At 37.5% G+C, this 23,162-nt stretch overlaps 3 protein-coding genes across 3 annotated transcripts; all 3 read left to right on the top strand.

Moving 5' to 3' along the window:
- Nucleotides 1–223: 223 nt before the first annotated feature.
- On the top strand, nucleotides 224–7,316 carry LOC144436195 (putative oxidoreductase YjmC). Its single transcript, XM_078124915.1, has 9 exons — nucleotides 224–461; nucleotides 1,219–1,407; nucleotides 1,996–2,057; nucleotides 2,413–2,565; nucleotides 2,952–3,087; nucleotides 3,456–3,574; nucleotides 3,945–4,040; nucleotides 4,721–4,831; nucleotides 5,186–7,316. The coding sequence occupies exons 1-9, from the start codon at nucleotides 359–361 to the stop codon at nucleotides 5,234–5,236; spliced, it is 1,020 nt and encodes a 339-aa protein (XP_077981041.1). The 5' UTR covers nucleotides 224–358; the 3' UTR covers nucleotides 5,237–7,316.
- A 3,880-nt stretch (nucleotides 7,317–11,196) lies between these two features.
- Nucleotides 11,197–14,806, top strand: LOC144436871 (uncharacterized). Its single transcript, XM_078125732.1, has 2 exons — nucleotides 11,197–11,575; nucleotides 13,647–14,806. Exons 1-2 carry the CDS (start codon nucleotides 11,197–11,199, stop codon nucleotides 14,804–14,806), a joined length of 1,539 nt encoding a protein of 512 aa, XP_077981858.1.
- Nucleotides 14,807–18,159: 3,353 nt separating this feature from the next.
- Nucleotides 18,160–23,095, top strand: LOC144436736 (actin-binding protein IPP-like). Its single transcript, XM_078125589.1, has 4 exons — nucleotides 18,160–18,581; nucleotides 20,583–21,605; nucleotides 22,321–22,541; nucleotides 22,846–23,095. The coding sequence occupies exons 1-4, from the start codon at nucleotides 18,230–18,232 to the stop codon at nucleotides 23,068–23,070; spliced, it is 1,821 nt and encodes a 606-aa protein (XP_077981715.1). The 5' UTR covers nucleotides 18,160–18,229; the 3' UTR covers nucleotides 23,071–23,095.
- The last annotated feature ends 67 nt before the right edge of the window (nucleotides 23,096–23,162 follow it).

Genomic DNA, 23,162 nt, shown 5'->3' with positions numbered 1-23,162 from the left:
GGTTGATGTGTGTTATCGATCTTGTACAGATGCAGAGATAACTTATTTATTTAGATGTTTTTCCGTGTTCTTTTACGGACCCCCTCATGGTGTGAAGGAACTTGCATGACACAATCGCAATCGTGAACGTCACAACGTCGGTACGATTGCGTCATGCAGCCAAGCCCAAATCGAGGCTAGGGGCAATCCCGGGAATTCCAAGATGGCGTCCGCTTTGCGAATTTCGAAGTGTCGAATTTCGCTGGTCCGCCCTATTTACAGGCTTCATGCAAACCAGTGTCGGTGGTTGGCTTCAAATTCAGACCCACAGGAAATTCTCGTAGAATACAGAGAAGCTGAGGAGTTTATTCAAAGATGCATGGAATCAGTTGGCACGAAACCAGCTCATGCAAAAGCGTTGGGTGAAGTTTTGATTTCTGCGGATTATCGAGGACATTTCAGCCATGGCCTCAACCGTTTAGGTAAAGTACCAAATCATTGCATGTTATTGTACGTAGTCTGGATGGCAACGTGGTCTCTAACTAAACCGTCCGTCGTAAATCGTAACGATACCGTGTGTATACACATGTAGGGTCTATGAACCAACACAATGTAATAGCCGAGTACCACTGATTTGAAATGTCTTAGATACAGTTTGAGGGGCAAAGTTATTGTGAAGAGTTGGTGTTAGAGTAGGATCTAGTGTGGGGGTGAAGTCCTTGTTGCTTACAGACAGAGTATTAGTCTGGTCTCATTTGTAATGTCAGAATTACTCTGTCTGCAGGAAGGAGCAGGACACATAGATTGGGATACATAGTTTAATAGTGAGTCTTTCCAACCACAGATGTATTAGATCTCCCCTAATACAACCATGCGCCAACTAAACCCTTCAGAATTACCACCTGGGTACAATAAGTTATTCATTCTACAAAATCATACTGACAAAACGTATTGTGAATGAGTAAATTTACATATTTACAGACGTGTATAATTAGTACTCTAATATGGAAATGACCAATAAATACTGGAAGTATCTATTGCCACTCCCCCCTTCTAAAAGAGAAATAAAATAGTTTCATTGTTTCACATACCTCTATTCTCAGTTTCACTGTGTGTGATTAATTTTATTCCCCAAAACTTAATGATCAGATAGTTTATTCTTAAAAAAATCAATCTGCAGGAAAAAGCCATACATTCTGTTAATCATTTTTAATGTGAGAATTGTAATCTTTTTTTCAGACATGTATGTAAATGATATTAAAAGTGGTACTACAGTAAGTGACAGAGAGCCCAGTATTGTGAAAGAATTAGGAGCAACAGCTCATGTCGATGGCAATAACTTACTTGGACCAGTGGTGGGCAATTTCTGTATGGATATAGCAATACAGAAAGCTAAGGATGTTGGTGTAGGATGGGTTGTTGCTAAAGGTAAGTTGTCTTTTCTTTCTGGCATTAAAACTGTAAGTGTTTAAAAGTTTCATATTTTGGATCTCATAGATACTGTAGTTTTGATGTCAAGAAAAATAATTTGGTAAAAGGTGGTGAATACCACTACATTGGACCTGAGGACAATGTTGTGTGACTGAATACTACCACATTGGCACTTGTAGGTGAATTTTTATCTCTGAAATACCGGTGATAAGTTTTCACCAAACACTAACAATCTGTGTAATTGCCACTGTTATCTAACAATTTTACCAGCACTAAAAAAATGTAACTGCAACAATATCACTCTACTTAGTCCCATTGTTAGGTAAATTATGGACTTGATATCTTTTTGATATATGAATATAACTGACTGACCAGCACTCCTGATAGTCTGGGGAGAACCCAGTTAATATATCTGAGTAAACTGCATGTGTTAATCTAGTATATGTGGTAATAGTAGCAAATACTGATATGTATGACGAATGAGGAATGGTTTTAGAATGTATTCTGTTGTAGCAGGTATGTTTTACTCATTTATGATATAGCTATTCATGATGACAAAGTTTTTCATCATTTTTACACTTTTAGGATCGAATCATTATGGCATTGCTGGCTGGTACAGTATGCAAGCATTGCAGTATAATTTAATGGTATGCATCAAGGCAACTTTCAATGTTGTTTCTGATTATACTTTGTTGACATTTGTTAATTTATACGCTATCAATACTGGTATTTATTTCACAAATCTAAACTAAGTAACAAACTAAAAAAGATACTCACCATGATTTCATTAATAAAGAATATACACAATTTTAATGTATTTGGTAAAATGAAATATTAGGCTCAAAACAGTTGATATTATTTGTTGGTTATCAGGGCATGTCATTCATTGGAAGTACCAACCAGAGACGGACAATGTGTTTTAGGAACCAATCACACTGGCTCGGACATTCAAGGAGATTTGTACTAGTCTTATAACAATTGATATTATTGGTTGGTTATCAGGGCATGTCATTTACAAACACGTCACCATTGCAAGTACCAACCAGAGCCAGAGACTGTGTTTTAGGAACTAACCCAATCACACTGGCTGCACCAGGTAATAAAGGAGATAGTTTTGTACTAGACATGGCAACATCTACAGCAGCTATTGGGAAGGTAAGAAGCCATGCATCATTTAATGGTCACAACTCTTTAATACCGTGGGTAGCACAACAGTTTATCTCTAATGGCCATAACATTTAGGATATAGAAGAAATCAGCATTACTACTTTCCCCAACAATTGTACAGAACCAGTCCAAAACAAGAAAGAAAGAAAAGCTATTCTGTTTTGAATTAGTCAACTTTTAACCATCCAGTCCCATGGTGGCATTGGTCTGTACTGGAGAGGTGAGATGAATTTACAAAAGATATGATAATGTTGTTTTTGATGATATTGACAATGGTGATGACATCAACAATAAATCTACATCTTTACATTGACATTTTGATTATCCATTCTCCTACTCATAGTACTACATTCCTTATCTACATTCCTATCCAGGTCGAGCTGCATGACAGGAAAGGGATAGATATTCCCAATGGATGGGGTTCTGATGCTAAAGGTCTTCAGACAAATAATCCTAAAGCTGTATTAGAAGGTGGTGGTTTAATGCCAGTTGGGGGATCTGAAGAATCAAGTATGTACAATGATTTAAAAAACATCAAATTCTAGTCTATTTCATCATCTACTTCTGTACTATGTAAATATCCAACAAGGATTATCTTCACATAGGTGTAACACTTACGACATCCTTTAAATCTCACCAGTATTAGTTCAAATCAAGAATCAGTCAAGTACAAATGCAAGTATGCAGTGAAACAAAGACATCTATAGACATGTATTGCTATTCTGTCTTAAAGGAGGAGTTAGTTCAAGTCAACATATACTTCAGTCTATACTAAATTATCATATCACTGTAATGTTAGTTTAACCCTTTATACTCAGAGCCACTTTAATTATTCCAATGACATGTTAAGACTGTGTGACTGTTGTCTTTGCATGCAGGTGGATACAAAGGGTATGGCTTGGCAATGTTAGTTGAAATATTTTGTGGTTTACTTGGTGATGCAAAATATGGACCTAACATCAGGAAGTGGAGAGCAACAGGAGGATATGCAAATTTGGTAAAGTGTAATTTTCCAGTCATTTCAAATTTCAGACAATCTGATATATTTTCCTCCCCGCATGACATTGTATTATATATTATGTTCAGTCAGGTAGGGATTGATTGATTGAATAGCCAATGGATAATAAAATCCCATTAGAGTCTTGATGTTGTATGAAAGTAATAACCAATGTTTGTTTTGAAGTCATTTAAAAGATCATAAATGAATTCCATAACAACATGAACGGAAAAAGAGTTCTTTCAAAGTTCAATCTGGGAGCTGGCATACACTGTTGTTTGTTGTACTGTTGTGTGTTGTGTTACACTTGTGTGTTACTGTGATTATGTGATGGTGCTAACCTCTTACCCTCTGACTTGATTATTTCCAGGGTCAATGTTTTATTGCGATAAATCCTGATGCATTTGCTCCTGGTTTTTCCGATAGAATGCAAAACATGATGGATATTTGCAGGGATCTGACTCCAGTAAGTATAAATTTCCCTGAGTCTTTTTACTAGAGAAAATTTGCAATGGGCTGTAATGTTTTACATACAGACAATCAATGTTTCAAAGTTTTCTGTCACTAACCAATACAGAGGAGTGTTTAAAAATGATAATGAAATGAAATATCGACCTCACAGTTCTAGTTGTATGCTTTAATTGTTGTTAATAAAACAGTTCATCATAAAATCTACTGTATACTAATTTGACACTAGTCTAGTTAGATTGGTTTTAAATCATGGAAAGTCTGACAAATGCAATCTCTCATTACATAAATTTAAAAGTACTTACATATAGCATACCCCTCCTAAGCTATTCAATTAGATATTCCCCCAATACTTTCTTGATTCAGTCAGGGAATATATGAATGACCTAAGGGGCCTTGTCACTACAAGACCCTAGACGAGTAGTGACAAACCCTTAGCTCATGAGTGTTTTATGGCTAAATGATGAAAAATATTGAGGAATAATATAATTATACCTTCTCAAGTATAATTTAAAACATCAGGAAAAATAATGGTGAATTGGAACAATTTTGTACAACTGGAAAGTTCTACTAGTTTTATTATGATGAATATTACTTGCAAGTTTAGATAATCTGGCAGGTTTTATTATTTCCATGTTAGATAATTCTGTTGAAAGTTTTAATGTTCTTACATTGTAGGCAGAAGGACAGAGTGAGGTCTTTGTAGCAGGAGATCCTGAGAGGAAACACATGGCTAAAGTTAACACAGAAGGTGGCATTAGATATCATCCAAACTTGGTGCATTTTATGGTGAGTGTTTCTCAAGGACATTTTGATTTTAAAAATTATTGGTTTTCTTTTCTGCAATGCTTGTTCGAAAACTATAGTCTCAGTTTACCTGAAATGACATCTACATGTAGTCTGTCCTTATACTCACGTAATGTGTGTACAGTAGTGAGAATGAATTCACTTCCAAGAATTGTTTTGACTTTGTGAGCTGAAAATTTCATTTTATATTAATAAGTATTGTGTCATGACATGTATATCCTTGGTGTCATGTTCTGCCATCTTGTTTCCATGACAATGGTAATGACTGCAAGACTTGAACAAGATATACACACTTCAAAATTATTTAATTTCATAATTTATATTCTCTCTTTGTAGAAAACACTAGCTGAAAAGCTTCAAGTTGCTCAAATGAAGACAAAGTCATAGAAGAATCAGTACTAGAACAGTTTGGCATAGATATATCTTAATTGTATTGCATAGCTCAGTGTAAATACAGCAACTAAAGTATGCAGTTATATAGATAATATAAGCTATTATTAAAAGACTTTAAAATTAGTGTGAAAGGTTCATCACCTCAGGCCTCACAACATACATGACATGGTTTTTGTAGGACTGACATTTGTCAAAGCCTCAAATGACAGATTGCCCATATTGTATGATGTGTTTGGTTTGATTGTGTAGGGCTGAGATAGGACTAAGTCTTAGGTGACAGATTGCCTATATTGCATGAAACAATGTGTATGGTTTGATTGTGTAGGGCATAGGACCAAGTCTTAGGTGACAGATTGCCTATATTGCATGAAACAATGTGTATGGTTTGATTGTGTAGGGCATAGGACCAAGTCTTAGTTGACAGATTGAGTATATTGCATGTAACAATTGTGTATGGTTTGATTGTGTAGGGCATAGGACCAAGTCTTAGGTGACAGATTACCTATATTGCATGTGACAATGTGTATCGTTTGATTGTGTAGGGCATAGGACCAAGTCTAAGGTGACAGATTACCTATATTGCATTTGACATTGTGTATGGCTTGATTGTGTAGGGCATAGGACCAAGTCTTAGGTGACAGATTACCTATATTGCATGTGACAATGTGTATCGTTTGATTGTGTAGGGCATAGGACCAAGTCCTAGGTGACTGATTGAGTATATTGCATGTAACAATGTGTGTGGTTTGATTGTGTAGGGCATATGACCAAGTCTTAGGTGACAGATTACCTATATTGCATGTGACAATGTGTATCGTTTGATTTTGTAGGGCATAGGACCAAGTCTAAGGTGACAGATTGCCTATATTGCATGTAACAATGTGTGTGGTTTGATTGTGTAGGGCATAGGACCAAGTCTTAGGTGACAGATTGAGTATATTGCACGGAACTGACTGATTTGATTGTGTATAGCTGAGATAAGACCAAGTCTTATAATGTTACACACCACTTCATCTTGTTTGTGGTACATATGATAATTTGTGTGATTTATAATGTTATTATTCTTAGTATAACTAACTATCCATTTCCATCATAATCTCAGGTACAATTTTCAGATTGGTCAGGCAGGACAACAACAGCTGTGTGTTGTCAATTGCCACATGTTACAGAGTGCTCCGGGATGTTATTTTGTCATTTTTCTAATTTGTCTACTCCATAGATTCTTTTTTTTTAAGCCACAGGTCTTGAATTATAAGACATATAGATACCTTAGATATATGCATTCTAAGTTTAAACAGGGCCAAGACTTTTTACAAAGAGTTTCCTTTTTTATTCAATTTCTCCTTTTCTTTTAAAAAGATATGTACAATATTTCATCGATAAATCTTGCCATTGACATTTTATGAGTGAATGTAATAACTTCAAATTGAATCATCAGTTGTATAGCAGCTGTTCAGGATTACTGTATGTGACTTGTAAATCTTTGCTGTCAGCTGTCTTCTCCATTTTACATTGATAGCAATAAGAGTGTACCAGTATTTGCTGTGTAGATGTAGAGAGATTTCAGTTCTACATAAGCAAAGAATCCATGTGATGATTGTAACCTTTACCTTATCAAGCGGGTTGATGTAGTAATTGCAAAACCATGAAGTGAAAAATGATACATGCTGGCTAAATGTGATGGTGTACTTGCATGTCCCTGTCAAGTTTCTTAAAAGAGGTGAATGTGATTGTCTGACATATGAATAAAGAAGATTTATAGGATGCTTAATCTCTGCAAGCAGAGCTCAAGGCACAGAAATGGAAAGAAAATTACTGTGTGGTAAGAGGAAAAGTGAATTCACAGACACGGGATACAAGGCAATTGGAGAAGACTGAGACTAATGTCTAACGATATATGTCTTGAGGGAACGGGCAGAAAGATGTAAGAGACTTGGAGTGATGGAGATCGAAAGGAAGATTGTTCCATGATGTAGGATGAATGTGAGAGAAAGATCTCTTGCCAAAAGTCATAATGCTATACAGGTAAAGACGTAATAAACTCAGTAGGGTCGGTGCCCAACTGTATTTTCTATTCTTTGTGTGAAATTTGTCTATGTCCACTGAGCAAATGGTACACTGTTATTGTCAGAGCTACCATATACAATGGGACACCACACTCATCCAGTGGAGGAATAGGACTTAAAAGAGTAAAACAAATAAACCCAGTCTGGTATATTGATGTAATGAAGACTAAAATACAATATGACGTTGCAAAACTATGGATGAGGTGTTATTCTAATGATTGAAGAAATCATGTCTTTCAACTTTTGCTGTTATATTCATACATGTAGCTTGAAAGAGGCACGAGCTGAGTTGATATATTTTAGGATGAATTAAAGGTACTCACAGTATTGATGTAATTGCAATTATAAGACATGTCTTATCAATTATTGATGTAATTACAATTGACTGAACTCAAACCTGGCACTAGGATATAACTTATAAACAATCCAATGACATAATTAATTATATGTAACAAAAAATGTAGAGGCACTCCCTACTTTGAAATCAACTGTTCTTACAATGCCCATTGTCATAAACCACAGCCTCTTTTACGGCACCATCCAAGATGCACCGCTGAGCATTGCAGTTTGCCATTCTCACACATCGGAGCTGTTATTTGTTCCATGACACTGCGAAATAACGAGGCGGGGCATTTTGGATGGTGCCGTAAAAGAGGCTGTGGTTTATGACGATGCTGTTTACAAAAATGACAATACCAGAAGACTTAACATTATACTAGAATAATTTATCAACATTTTTTGTTTTTTCAAAAAGCTTATAAACTCAACTTGTGCCACTTTAACAAATGCAAATGAAGGGCTTGTCTGTGAGATTAAATCATGTTATAAACTCACTAAGTTTATACTTCAAATTCCAAGATTTAAACTCATTCATATGTATCTTGATTGTACCCAGTAGGTTTACATATTATTGCACGTTGTTTCACTTTGTCTGCAGAAATGAAATTAAAGAGCACTTTATTTAGTAAAATAATGATGTTATGGTATGGTATAGTGGAGTGTGATATGGTATGGTGGACTGATATGGTATGATGGTGTGTTATATGGTATGGAGAAGTGGAGTGTGCTGGAGTGTGATATGATATGGTGGTAGATGATATGGAGTGTGATATGGTAAAGTCAGATGTGATATAGTATAGCGGAGTGTGATTTGGTATGATGACGTGTGATATGGTATAGTCAGATGCGATATAGCATAGTGGAGTGTGATGTAATATGGTGGAGGTGTAATGTTGTATAGTGGGATGCAATCTGATGAACTATCTATATCCAAACTTCATTACACCTTTGACGTGTAATGTGGCCACATGTAGTAGAGTGGGATACGGTTGAATTAAACATGATATATGATAAGTTATTAATATTCATATTTGTTAGTGATATTGTATGGTAGGATATGACATACTGTTCATTTCTTAATCTGGATTTACACACACACACACACACACACACACATACACACACACATACATACATACACACACACACACACATACATACATACATACATACATACATACATACATAGATATATCGTTTTATTTGTATTTATAGTCTTGTTCAATACGCCAATGTCAATTTAGAATTTTGAAATGTTATTGCATAAAAAATTGTGTGAACTTTGTACAAGTAAGACCTGTAACCTGTCGTCTTTCTCACTTTGGCAGCAGTTCTACAAATATGTCTTGTGATAATATTTACCAACTTCTTGTTAAAACTGATGAGGGTAATTTTCGTCAAAAGACGGACAAAGAACCAAAAGTACATAGCACTCTAACACTTATAGTCAACACGTTTTCCACATTAAGACTTGTTAACTGAAGTGAGTCTGATGACAAGCCTACTTCCTTGTCAGATTTTTAAATAGATGTGTTTTTTAATAGTACGGAGGTGGGGGGGATATTACAACTTTGTACTTACTGTGTTGATCTCACGTTAACATGTATGTATATTGTATGTGTGCTAAACAAGGCCGGTGGATGGTGACCAATAAAATTTACACTTACTATCAATTTGAACCCATACTACGAAAGACTAGAGTGACCCTGCTCAGACATGTCCAACCAAACACCACTTCCAGTTTCCAGTCTCGGTTCTAGGTATATTGTACAGCAATGGAGTCATGCACAGACTGTGCATACATGTTATGTATACGTGTTATTTTGCTAAGTTAATGACAAATGTAACTATAATGCTCTCTACTGTGTACTGAAAGGTGACGTATCAAGGGCAATTACTCAATATTCTGTTATTAATAACACAGCTAAGTAAGCAGATTGACGGCTTTCATGACTTATAAGCTACCATCTGTTCGGTATACGCAGGCCAACTTTCTGACAGATGTTATGTTGGGGATCTTTCCCTTTGGTTATTTACTTGAGAACTTTTAGACTTCCATAGGAAACTACAACTTCAAACACCAGGCCGTAGACGAACGGAACTTGTTACAAACTAGGAAAGTAAACAATCGAATTTGATTAATAACACTTGGAACAGCAAGTTGGAAGAACAGTAGTCTATCTGCTAGACCTCGGATGTTATTCCCACACACGACCGAACATCGCTATCGAGGACGGAACACTCCAAGTTTGGGCAAGCCCTCACTGCGAACTTCCGCTTATAGTATCGAAAGAAAGTCCAAACGTCTAGCAGCAAGACTTAGCTAGAAGAACAGAGACTTGAATTACATTCCATCATTTGATGAAAATAGTGTTATGGCCACTTTACATAATAGTTTAAGTTCACAAACAAATTTCAAGTTCGCCTGGCATTTCCTCAGAGCGTTTCAAGTTGCGCAAAGAAGGCATGAAACTCTTCTTATTAAACCATGGTGTGTAATATAAGTCTCTGCTGTTCCAACATGCTGAGGCAAGTGTTACTAATCCAATTCAGCTGTTTACATGGCATGTGTGTAACAGGTTCGTTCGTCCACGGTCTGATGTCGGCAGTTGTATTGGGCTGAGTGCAATGTCTTCATATCTTTTTTACAGTACTACATTTTTAGGTTTAGATTCCAAATTACAGAGTAAACCTTTTCAATCTTTAACCTAAACCTAAACATCGAACCATTTTAGGGAACGTTACGTTTCACGCGATACTATTGTTATAGCATAGCTGAGTTGCTCAGTTCTTGTTGGCGGCAGAAAATGCAGGTAACTTCAACCATTGAGTGATATTTGGTAAACTCTTCGCCAATACACGAACGAGAGAGAGAGAGAGAGAGAGAGAGAGAGAGAGAGAGAGAGAGAGAGAGAGAGAGAGAGAGAGAGAGAGAGAGAGAGAGAGAGAGAGAGAGAGAGAGAGAGAGAGAGAGAGAGGGGGGGGGGGAGGGGGAGAGAGAAAGAGAAATTCAATTTAAATATAGCATTCAGTAGCCTTCATTGGCAGATTTGAAACACACTTATCACTGTTTTTTTGTTACTTCTGAGGGTTACCAACTAAATGGTGATTTTCGCAAAATAATAATAGTAAAACAAGTGTTTTCTTTTTGATTTGTCATTAATGCCTCCGCTTGGAACACCATGATGTAAGTTTTATGGAGTTGTTTTCATCAATGAACAACTAATTAAAACGATACAGTGATTGATGATCTGTATGTCGTCAAAGTGAGTTATATTCATATATGGGGCTTTAAGTTACAACCACTTCCAAGCAATTAAGGAGTGTCTAATTTATTGCGGTAATCTGAAAGGAAATGCGCCAGTCATAAATCACAATATTTGTTTACAATCGATTTGATCACGTGATAATAATGAAGAGCATTTCTTGGACGGATAAAGTGGAAAATGTTGAAGTGGATTATTTAAAGTCATAGGCGGTCAAAGCAGCATTCATTATAATCTATCCGATTCAGCTTTGATGTAAACAGTTTTACCCCGACTCCAAGTTATGTCAGTTCGAAAGTGTCCGAGTTGCCGCTTTTCTCATGGACAGATTATCTGTCGGTTTGTGTTGGCTCAAATATTACTTTTCTTCTACCTGTGTGGCGGTGCCGTCATATTCCAGAGTATTGAGGGACCAAATGAAATTGAAGCTCAGAGAAAAATAGAGCAATACAAGACACAGATTCAGGATTTTTTCTCCGGTGAATCTTACAGAGCTGATACAAATGTAACAACCGTAATGAAGAAACGAATGTTTCGGAGGTTACTTGAAGAATATGAGCGGAGGCTTTATCAGAACTTCCAGTTAGGTATTACCACGGAAAACAAAAGATGGGATTTTCTTTCAGCTTGTGTATTTAGTTTGACTGTCATAACTACAATTGGTAAGTCAGACATGTATATATATATGTATGTATGTATGTATGTATGTATGTATGTATGTATGTATGTATGTATGTATGTACATTAGTCAAATTCAGTAAATGTCTCACTTGCTACCTTTTTCCTATACATTAGTCAAATTCAGTAAATGTCTCACTTGCTACGTTTTCCTATACATTAGTCAAATTCAGTAAATGTCTCACTTGCTACCCTTTTCCTATACATTAGTCAAATTCAGTAAATGTCTCACTTGCTACGTTTTCCTATACATTAGTCAAATTCAGTAAATGTCTCACTTGCTACCTTTTTCCTATACATTAGTCAAATTCAGTAAATGTCTCACTTGCTACGTTTTCCTATACATTAGTCAAATTCAGTAAATGTCTCACTTGCTACGTTTTCCTATACATTAGCCAAATTCAGTAAATGTCTCACTTGCTACCTTTTTCCTATACATTAGTCAAATTCAGTAAATGTCTCACTTGCTACCCTTTTCCTATACATTAGTCAAATTCAGTAAATGTCTCACTTGCTACCCTTTTCCTATACATTAGTCAAATTCAGTAAATGTCTCACTTGCTACGTTTTCCTATACATTAGTCAAATTCAGTAAATGTCTCACTTGCTACGTTTTCCTATACATTAGCCAAATTCAGTAAATGTCTCACTTGCTACCTTTTTCCTATACATTAGTCAAATTCAGTAAATGTCTCACTTGCTACCCTTTTCCTATACATTAGTCAAATTCAGTAAATGTCTCACTTGCTACGTTTTCCTATACATTAGTCAAATTCAGTAAATGTCTCACTTGCTACGTTTTCCTATACATTAGCCAAATTCAGTAAATGTCTCACTTGCTACCTTTTTCCTATACATTAGTCAAATTCAGTAAATGTCTCACTTGCTACCCTTTTCCTATACATTAGTCAAATTCAGTAAATGTCTCACTTGCTACGTTTTTCCTATACATTAGTCAAATTCAGTAAATGTCTCACTTGCTACCTTTTTCCTATACATTACCTTAGTCAAATTCAGTAAATGTCTCACTTGCTACCCTTTTCCTATACATTAGTCAAATTCAGTAAATGTCTCACTTGCTACCCTTTTCCTATACATTAGTAAAATTCAGTAAATGTCTCACATGCTACGTTTTCCTATACATTAGCCAAGTTCAGTAAATGTCTCACTTTCTACATTTTCCTGTATATCACCCAAATCCAGCAGTCAGTAACGACAGAAATCTATAATTTATTCTTCCAAATTAATGACAAATATTAACCCAATAGTTAACAATATGTAGTCACTTTCACGTTGCTAAGTTTGTAAACCGGCACTCAATCTATGCAGTCTCTTCAATGTTGCTACGTTTGTAGAAGTAAATCATTTTGGGAGTTTATCTTTCAAAATGAAAATCGGATACATGTGAAAAAACTCAAACTGGGAGATTGCTTTTACAAATAAAACTGTGCATGAGTCGACCAACGCACCAAATGATTTATCTCCCTACTGATTTATAAATTAGTCAACCAGTCGATGTTACATAGTTTAACGGAGAAGTGACGATAATTTTGCAGCATGCATTTTTAACAGTTCGACATCGCTGTAAGAATTGTATACGGGACACCTGGATTTCACGCATTGAGTTTGTAATGTATTGTATAATATAGATGAATTGACTCTGGGTTACACGCCCCGATATTCTCGTTCTTTATCGAATTTGAATGCATGAAGGCGATGTTTCAGAGTTAAATTCCCGGAGTGCATATTTGCAGAGCTAGATGAAAGTTAGAATATTTAAACTTGTAACAAAATTGTCATCCACGTCGACGCGAAATCGAGAAAAAGGCAACAAGATGACAGTGTGTTATCTCATGAAAGGTGTAAGGGAAGAAAAATATTCTATAATGACGCCATAACATGGAGTTTCTATCTCATTGAATTCCCCTATGCGTTCGCTACTGTTCCAGCATGGAAGATATGCATAGGTTTCGAGTACACGGAGTAAGGGACATTAGAAACTCGAGATGAACTTCTTTCAATTACAAATGAGTTCTTTTTCTTAACTTTACACAGGTTATGGCCACATGGTTCCTGCAACGGATACTGGACGAATGTTTTGTATTTTCTACGCTTTGATCGGTATTCCATCTTTCCTTATTTATCTCACAGTGATGGGGCAGCTGGTTGCCATGGCATTGAAATCAGTATCAAGATCGCTAACCCATGCTTTGAAGATGGCAAAGTTGGCTGCTGGGCAATGGAAACACAAATCACATAAAACCAGCCCTGTTGAGAATAAAGTTATTCTCACTAACTGGATGCAAATTGATGAGTTTGGTGACATTGCCACTGTCAGTGGAAATCTCGTGAGAGACGTGGGTGAGATTTCAAACCATGGATGTACAAATCAAAACGAGAAAACAGAGGCATCGTCGTTAGATTCAGAACCTAGCACAATGCGAAAAAAAATTGCTGATACCAAACAAAATCATTTCGGTCAAGTTCCCCATAAAGTTTACCGCGTGAATAGCGACACGGTTTTAAGGAATTATCTTAACGACTTTGATGACTATTTCCATTCTCCAGAGATTACCCAAAGTATTAAACACTTGGAGCAGTTTCGATTGGAGGGTGAACCGTGTTGCATTCATCCCCGCAGACGAAGTTGGTCAGATCCAACCATCGCCATTCCTTCGTTTTTAGTGACACGCCGTCGATCTGGCAGATATAGTTACGATGTGTCGTCTGATGTTAGCAACAGAGGGTGTACCTGGTGTTGCCGTTCACCTTGTGGTTTTCATACGTCGGACCTCCATACAGATGCATGTACATCGAAAAAGATGGCCAAGACAAAAAGTGGCATGTCAGATGTTGTACCTACATGTATACTATTGATTATTCTGATTGCCTACATATGTGCCTTTGCAGCTTTCCTAACGATCGCAGAAAGCGAAGAACTGGGTTGGGATTTTCAAACATCGCTATATTTCTGTGTGATCACCATGACAACTATTGGGTTCGGTGATCTGATACCAACATATTTATACAATGATGGTGAATCGGCACATCAACTAATCGTGGTGTTAATGTTATTTGTCATTGTTGGATTGGTTCTCATGACAGGTTGTTTCACACTCACACAGAAGGGAATTCTTCAAGGAATGAAAAAAATTAAGATTAAATGTGTCGGTTTAATAGATTCCTGTAAAGGTTGTAGCCCCAAACACGGCTAAATAACCGCGTTATTGGTAACGACAAATATTTATGTCGACAAAACTATCCAATATAATTTCATCCCATTATAGAACATTGTACGATCTGTTGGCGTAATACAGTTATTGTATCTAGGAACGGTTATATTAGGGAGCCTTCAGTATTTACAAGGAGGGGGGGGGGTCACTTTTTACAAATCGTCTCTCGGGGGAGGGCTATATTTTAGAAAATAGGATTAGGGGGAGGGTTGCCTTTACTTTGATTCACTGTACTGCCTAACATTGTTACAGTATTATTTTGTTTTTTTGTTATCCCATCGCTGCCACCGGTTCCAAATTCCATTGCTGTCATTTGGGTTAGGGTTAGAGTTAGAATCATAGTTAGGGTAACGGTTGGGGTAACGGTTATGGTTACGGTTAGGTACCATGATATCAAATTGCTGTCGACAACCATGTAATGAATAAATAGGGAGAGGAGTTGGTCTCACAGTTGTAGAATGGGATCAGTTGGATAAGACACTAGGGATAATGTTGTGAAGATGTTGATCTTGCTCCCGACAATGTAAGGAATGTGTCAATCTAATCATTGGGAGTTGAATGTGACCTTCGGCTCAGCCAATGAGATCCAAATAGAGGTTTACGTATTAATGCAATGTCTTCACGCACATCCACATGGCGGTAGAGGTGGGAAATTATCCAGTGACTTTAAAACTTTAAACATTGGTGGCAGCGGTGGGATGAAGTCCTTACCATTGATCCTGGGATCCGTGTCCTTTTACATATCTGACAACATTTAACTAATGATTTGAATAGGGGAGGGTCATGTTTTAAAGAAAGTTGAGCTAGGGTCACCTTTTAGCATGACGGAGTTGGGGGAGGGTCACATTTTTTTGCAAAAGCCCAAGCCTAATTTCCCCCGGCCCTTCCCCACCACTGAAGGCTCCCTTTGTTTTCAGTTATCTGTTGAGACAAGGAAGATGACATAGTAAGTAAAATAATATTAACCAAGCCATTGACCTATGGTCAAGGATTTTTACGTTTTTATGTAAATCAGTAAGCGTTTACCTTGTATGTAAATGAGCTAGTAGTGAATTATCATATTATGCCTCCAGGTGACTTGTTTTGTGCATGTTGTGATAAACAATTCTACAAGAAACAATGTAAACAGTCCATGGACACTAACTGGAAGCTGAGACTAAGCTGCAGTATGCTGTGGAATTCCGTGTGAAGAAATTCTATATCCCTGATTGAAAGCTCGACATCGTACCTCGAATGTGAACAATGTGTGTGGATGATAACATTTCATCTATGTGAACAGTCATCGTCGTCGTCTATCGTGTGTTGTGTTGTGTTGTGTTGTGTTGTGTTGTGTTGTGTTGTGTTGTGTTGTTACGTATATGGGGACAGTGTCGAGTCCACACTTCGACACTAGACAAAAGATTTTTTACGTCGAACTCTGAGAAGATTAATTATTAGCCCCAACCAGTCTTCAGGGTGGCACTATTTTGAAAAATGTTTCTCATTACTTTTTCATGGCAACTATGGGTTGATTTAAAAAATAAACTAAAGAAAAGTAAAAACTCATCTTCTTCATGATTCTCTGCGTCTACTTTTCCTTCTCTCTATCTTCTTTTTATTGGATTCCTGGCAACAAGCCCTTTCCGAGCTTCTCTACACAATTGGTATGTATTCTCAGCCCCCCTACATAATAATAATAATAATAATAATAATAATAATAAATTCTTATCAGCGCATTACGCAACAGCCTCAATGCGCTTTACAATACTGAGAAAAAAAAAAAAAAAAAAAAAAAACAAAAAAAAAAAAAAAAAACTTATTGATTACTGCACTAAAAGTATAGTATGTTCTAAAAGTTTGTAAACAAGTATGTCTTTAGTTGGGACTTGAATGTTTCGATCGATACCGCTCTCCTAATGTGAATTGGGAGAGAGTTCCATAACTTAGGACCGGCAACAGAGAAGGCGCGATCTCCGTACGTGGTAGTTGCAACACGTGGAATGGCAAGTGTAAGATGAGTACTAGAACGTAGGGCACGTGTTGGCTTGTGTATGGGTATTAGTTCAATGATGTAGGATGGTGACAGTTTGTTGACAGCCTTGTAGGTGACGAGCAAGATTTTGTATGCAATACGTTGACGTACAGGTAACCAATGAAGATTATGTAATACTGGTGAGACATGATCATATTTGCGTAGTTTGGCAACAAGTCTAGCAGCTGTGTTCTGCACACGTTGAAGTTTGTTGATCTCTTTGTCTGGTAATCCATAGAGGATGGAATTGCAATAATCCAGCCTAGAGGTAACAAATGCATGGATTAGTCTTTCGGTACTGGTATTGTCGAGGTACTTTCTAATTTGGCCGATCTTTCGAATGGCTAGAGATGCTGCTCTGCAGATGTTATTTACATGACAAGTCATTCTAAGTTCCGAGTCAAGTATAACCCCAAGGTCACGTGTAGTGGATGATGTGTTGACAGTGCTGTCCCCAATTGTGATACATGGTACAGAATTGGTTTTACTGAATCGAGATGAGAAGTGGATTATCTCTGTTTTACTGTCATTAAGCTTTAATTTATTCGATGCATACCAAGTTCGTATATCAGCAATGCATGCTGATATACATGAATAACTTCCTTCATGAAAGAAATGTTTTGTTCGTGAATAAGTGTCATCGTCGCCACCATGACTGTTGATGATGTCGACAGTCCAGTTGCCAGAAAGGGCGCTGTTCCGCAAAGTATTAAGGGTGGACGTGTTGTGTGTGTGACTGTGGAAATGACATCGCCACCGATTTTATAAGAATATCGCCAATCCCTATAATAACGTCATTGTTCTGTATTATAGGACCGTCATAGACAAGAATAAAACCATTTAGGAAAGGAATAACAGTTTACAAGCGACTGTGGATTACCTATGTTACATTAACCCTATATCTCTTTATAAGCAATGGCCCTCAGTAAACAAATTTCTCCAACTCCAATGGAAACCGAACGTGAACCCACAGTCTTAGACTTAGGAGTCTTCAACTCTAACCACTACCCTGACATTGATATTGTGATTACATGTACCAATGTTACATCACGATGTAACACTTTATCTCTTTATTAAGCCAATGGCCCTCAACAAAAAAATCTCCATCTCTAATGGGATTTGAACGTGACGTCATATGGGCTTAGGGGTAAGCCATTTGATTTCCGCCGCGGGAGGAGGAGGAGGATTTGGACTCAACAATATTTTTTAACTCAGTGTGACGATAAACTTGGTGCGAGATCGTCATCGCCACAGAGGGCGCAATTCACCAAGAAATAGTTGAAAGGCAAGTTGAAAGGTCGATGTCACAGCTGTAATACACGATAGCAGTGTGTCTACCAATATGTACATGATCAATATGATCAAACCATAGTGTGGCTGTAGGGCCCCGGTGTATGGTCTATGATCAGACTCTGATATCAGCCCTGTATGCCTCCTTCTTTGAAATCACGATGGCCGCTGTGGCATCTGATCTGATAGACGAGAGGCTACATTTTGTCTCCGGGTATCACGCCAACAGTTTACTTACTAGATTGGGACGACTTCGAACTTGCAACGAGTTTTGTGATGTACACCTTCGAGTGGGTAATGAGTTGTTTGAATGTCACCGTGTTGTTCTATCGGCATGCAGTCCATACTTTCATGTCATGTTTACAGGTGGGATGAGTGAAATGAAGCAAAGCGAAGTGGAGATTCTAGGAATTGACAGTGTCATCTTCACTTTGTTGATTAATTTCGTCTACACAGGTGAGTCTAACAGCTCTGATGTACGATGAGTATAACACATGTATCACTAAAACAGTAGTTAGTGTATAAAAACTATACAATACCGATACTGCTATTAATAATGAATAATGAAACAAACAAACATACATACATACATACTAGTCCTGCGTACATGACGGTGCACGAGTCTATATTACTTGACTCTAAACACCAAATTTGGGAGGTAGGAGAGACAGAATCGAGTCCCGGATTACTCCGCATGCAAGCAGGACTACATACATACATGCACGCATGCACGCACACACACATACACACACACACACACACACACACACACATATACACACACATACATACATACATACATACATACATACATACATACATACATACATACATACATACATACATACACACATACACACATACACACACACATACACACATACACACATACGGTATCCAGTCAAAACGTCCCCGGGTCAAAACGTCCCCGGTTTCCATAAGTCAAAACGTCCCTGGGTCAAAACGTCCCCACGTCCCCGGGTCAAAACGTCCCCGTCTTTCCATTTTCCTCGACCCAAACTATTTGTGTGTGAGTGTGTGTGTGTGTTTGTGTTACATTATATCCTTATTTCTTACTATTTCTTACATCACAATACAGTAATGTGACTGCGTACCCACCTCAGGTGCACAAAATATGTTTATGCGGCTCCCATGGATCGGCTAACACAAGTGCTAATTAGCAACACAAATGAAGAGGGCGGTAAGGTTTGAAGTCACGCGTGGCGACGCTTCAAATACTTGAATGCTGCGATTGATCAATGTATTTAGCACATCATGCAAATATAGTTAATCGTGATGAACGAAAGTAGTATGCACTGGCAAGTCGGTGAAAACTAAATTGTATCTTTCACGGTAATTATTGACACTTACACTCAAGTGTTGACACAATACTATTGGTAAACTCATACTCATAGTAGTGGCAGTCTCTGGATGGTTAGGTACCTATGCTCGTTAAAAAAAATCAAATGTACCCCTCTCTCCGAAATATAAGGCGGCTCCAGAGAGATAGGCCAGACCTAACAGGGTTAACCTTTTATATTATTATATTGACCGTGTTTTAGGGAAGGAACGGAAACTGTTACACAGTCAAGTCTCTTGGTTAAATTTTGGTCATACCCGAGGACGTTTTGACCCGGGGACGTTTTTGACCCGGGGATGTTTTGACCCGGGGACGTTTTGACCTGGGGACGTTTTGGTCATACCCGGGGACGTTTTGACCCGGGGACATTTTGACCCGGGGACGTTATGACTGGTAAGCACACATACACACATACATACATACATACATACATACATACATACATACATACATACATACATACATACATACATACATACATACATACATACATACATACAAAAAAAGAGACAAAGAGACAAACCATTCCTTCCTAGCACATGTAACTTATAACAGACAAACTAATATATAATATAAGGGTATAGGCCTATACATGCTGCTAAGAAAAATACATATTATGCATCTATAGAATAAATTGGTATGATATAATAAAACATGGCAGCAAAAAAGTAAAAATATTTGTCTTAAATCTTGCCTTAAATTAAAGGTCCAAATATTTGGTGCACTTCATAGATAGTATTCCCCACTATTTTTCTTAATGTCAGCAGGGCAAATACAAGTGCCCTGTTGTCACTGCAAGTCGAAGATAGCAATGACAAAAACCCATAGGTAATGAGTATTTCCTGCTGAATCTTTGAAGACACATATTGAACAATAACCTGCACATGCTTAATTAAGAAAAAAATTGTGAATGAAAACGATGGCAATTCCAAATGATTTGACTCACTTTTGAGCACCGGAAATCAAACACTGTGAATGAGTGTTGTGATGTAGAATGACCAGGCTATACATTCTGTATTTTCTGTTCTCACACGTACAACTTGGCTTGCATGTGTTATAAAAAAATTTGTTTTTTTTATTTGTGTATCCCATTACAGGTGAAATAGATGTAAACCCTACCAATGTACAAGAATTACTTGCTGCAGCAGACATGTTAGAATTGAAAGAAGTTGTTGAGGCATGTTGTACTTTCTTACAATCACAGCTCCATCCATCTAATTGTGTTGGGATTTATAAACTTTCCAAGGTACATGCCTGTACTGAGCTGAGGACAGCCACTGAATCATTCATCCATGCCCACTTCACAGATGTTGTCCAAGAGGAAGAATTCTGTGGTCTCAGTGCAGATGAACTGGTGCAGTTTCTCCAAAGTGAGGATCTTAGAATAGAGACAGAATTTCAAGTCTTCCATGCTGCCATAGCGTGGATCATGCATGATGCAGCAAACCGTCGCAAGTTTCTGATACAAATACTAGAACCAATCAGAGTAGCTTTAATTCCACCAAAACTGCTCTTTAATCATATTCAGGAATGTACTGATCTCAGTTTGCGGGTTGCCATGGCAATGCTGTTGGCAGAGTTTAATCCAGACAGAAAGCCACAACCATCCAAACCTGTCAGATCACTGACCAATAAGACCTTAGTTCAAGTGAAACCAAGGACAAGTGCAAGGAAACACTTGTATATGATTGGTGGATATATGCGTCCACCAGGTGGTAGATGGAGTGACACCAAATCATTGGATGTTGTAGAACAGTTTGATTCTTTCAATGAAGTGTGGTCTCTCAAACCAAGTTTACAGTTTTCACGAAGTCATCATGGCGTGGCTGTTGTGGAAGGTTCCATTTACGTAATAGGGGGTGAGAGTGATTCATTGATTTATGATAACGTAGAGCGGTATGACATAATGAGCAATAAATGGGTAGATGCACCTTCACTAACAGTGCCAAGGTGTGGACATGGCGTATGTACTATTGGACAGGTCATCTATGTATTTGGGGGCTGGATTGGTTCAGAAATTGGCAACACAGTGGAATGCTATGATCCTGACTATGGAAAGTGGTATCAAATTGGCAAAATGGAAACCCTTCGAAGTTCATTTGGAATTGCAGAATTGGATGGTAAGTTCTAGAGGTAGTGAACTTTTCAAACACACACTGATGCTATTTTCTCAACATTATAAACTTTGGTAACAATCACCTTTCCATGTCTTGAAAAGTTTTATTCCTAAAATGAATATGTATGACAATTATAGTTGTTTCGCCAAGGACCCTGGTAGCACAATACAATACAATGCAATGCAATGCAATACAATGCAATGCAATGCAATGCAATACAATACAATGCAATGCAATGCAATGCAATGCAATGCAATGCAATGCAATGCAATGCAATGCAATACAATACAATACAATACAATACAATGCAATGAAATGCAAGACAATAGAAAAATAAAGTGTGTGGGGAACTGTCCAGTGTTTTTGCTAAATCGTTTTTGAACTCCAGTAACATTGGGGAAATGTTGCATTAAAGTTTTGTTGGGAACCCTAATAAAAAACTCTGGAGAACTCAGAAACTGCTGGTAGAGAAAATACTTCATCACAAAACTGAAATTACTGTTAAAAGTGTGATTGGAAATTGACTGCGTGACTGAATTATGTGAAAAAATATCATTACCTTGAATACTATTATACTACTATCATTTCAAGACAATTGCAGCATTTTTGGTATATTTTTTCCACTGTATGATATATTGTGTAGCCAGGATGTCTGATCATAGTATGTTTCTCATTATCAATAATTAAAGTGAGATAACTGATTTGTTTTGAATGGCAGGAATGATCTACTGTGTAGCTGGGATATCTGATCTTAATACTGAACTGAGAACAGCTGACTGTTTTGATCCTGTAACCAGAGAATGGTCTAAGTTACCAGATTTGAAGAGTAGAAGAGCCTATGTTGCAGTGGGAGTCCTCAATGGATGTTTGTATGCTGTTGGTGGTTGGAATGACAGGAAAGATGCATTATGTAGTGTGGAGAAGTATTCACCTCAAGAGGTGTGTAGGAAATAGTAGCTTTCTTTACGCTGATAAAAAAAACAACCTGTTGATTCCGTCCTTAGGCAGAAACAATACTATATGCTGCTGAGTTTGGAGAAGTACTATTTAAGACACAATAAGTTTGTTCACACAGGTGGAATACTGTCTGAAGACTCCTTCTAAGGTAGATGAGATCATAAACACCCATTACTGTTTAGGGTTTATAGAAGTACTGACTATGACAAATTTAAAACAAACCTTTTGTTGACACCATAAATGAACTCATTTCTTCGGTTGTATTCTGTTTCTCTTGATCATTCAGAAAAAATGGACCCAGATACAAGCTATGACCACACCAAGGGCTGGTGCCAGTGTTGCTGCAGTCAATGGTTTGTTATATGTGATTGGTGGAAGAACCAGTAGTAAGGAACACACTGCTCCCGTTACCTTGGATACAGTGGAGTGTTATGACCCTGAGACAAATTCTTGGCTTCAAGTTGGCTCAATGTCAGTGGGTCGGTGTGAAGCTAGTGTTGCTGTCCTATGATGTTAGCTACCACCACCACACCATCAAAAGACGTAGGGGTGTTGTTTGAAGTGAGATATAGTCCCTCTCTGCAGGAGTGAAGATCTAACTAA

Source organism: Glandiceps talaboti, chromosome 6 (assembly GCF_964340395.1).
Source record: "Glandiceps talaboti chromosome 6, keGlaTala1.1, whole genome shotgun sequence".
Classification (NCBI taxonomy): domain Eukaryota; kingdom Metazoa; phylum Hemichordata; class Enteropneusta; family Spengelidae; genus Glandiceps; species Glandiceps talaboti.
This window is presented reverse-complemented; position numbering and strand designations above follow the sequence as displayed.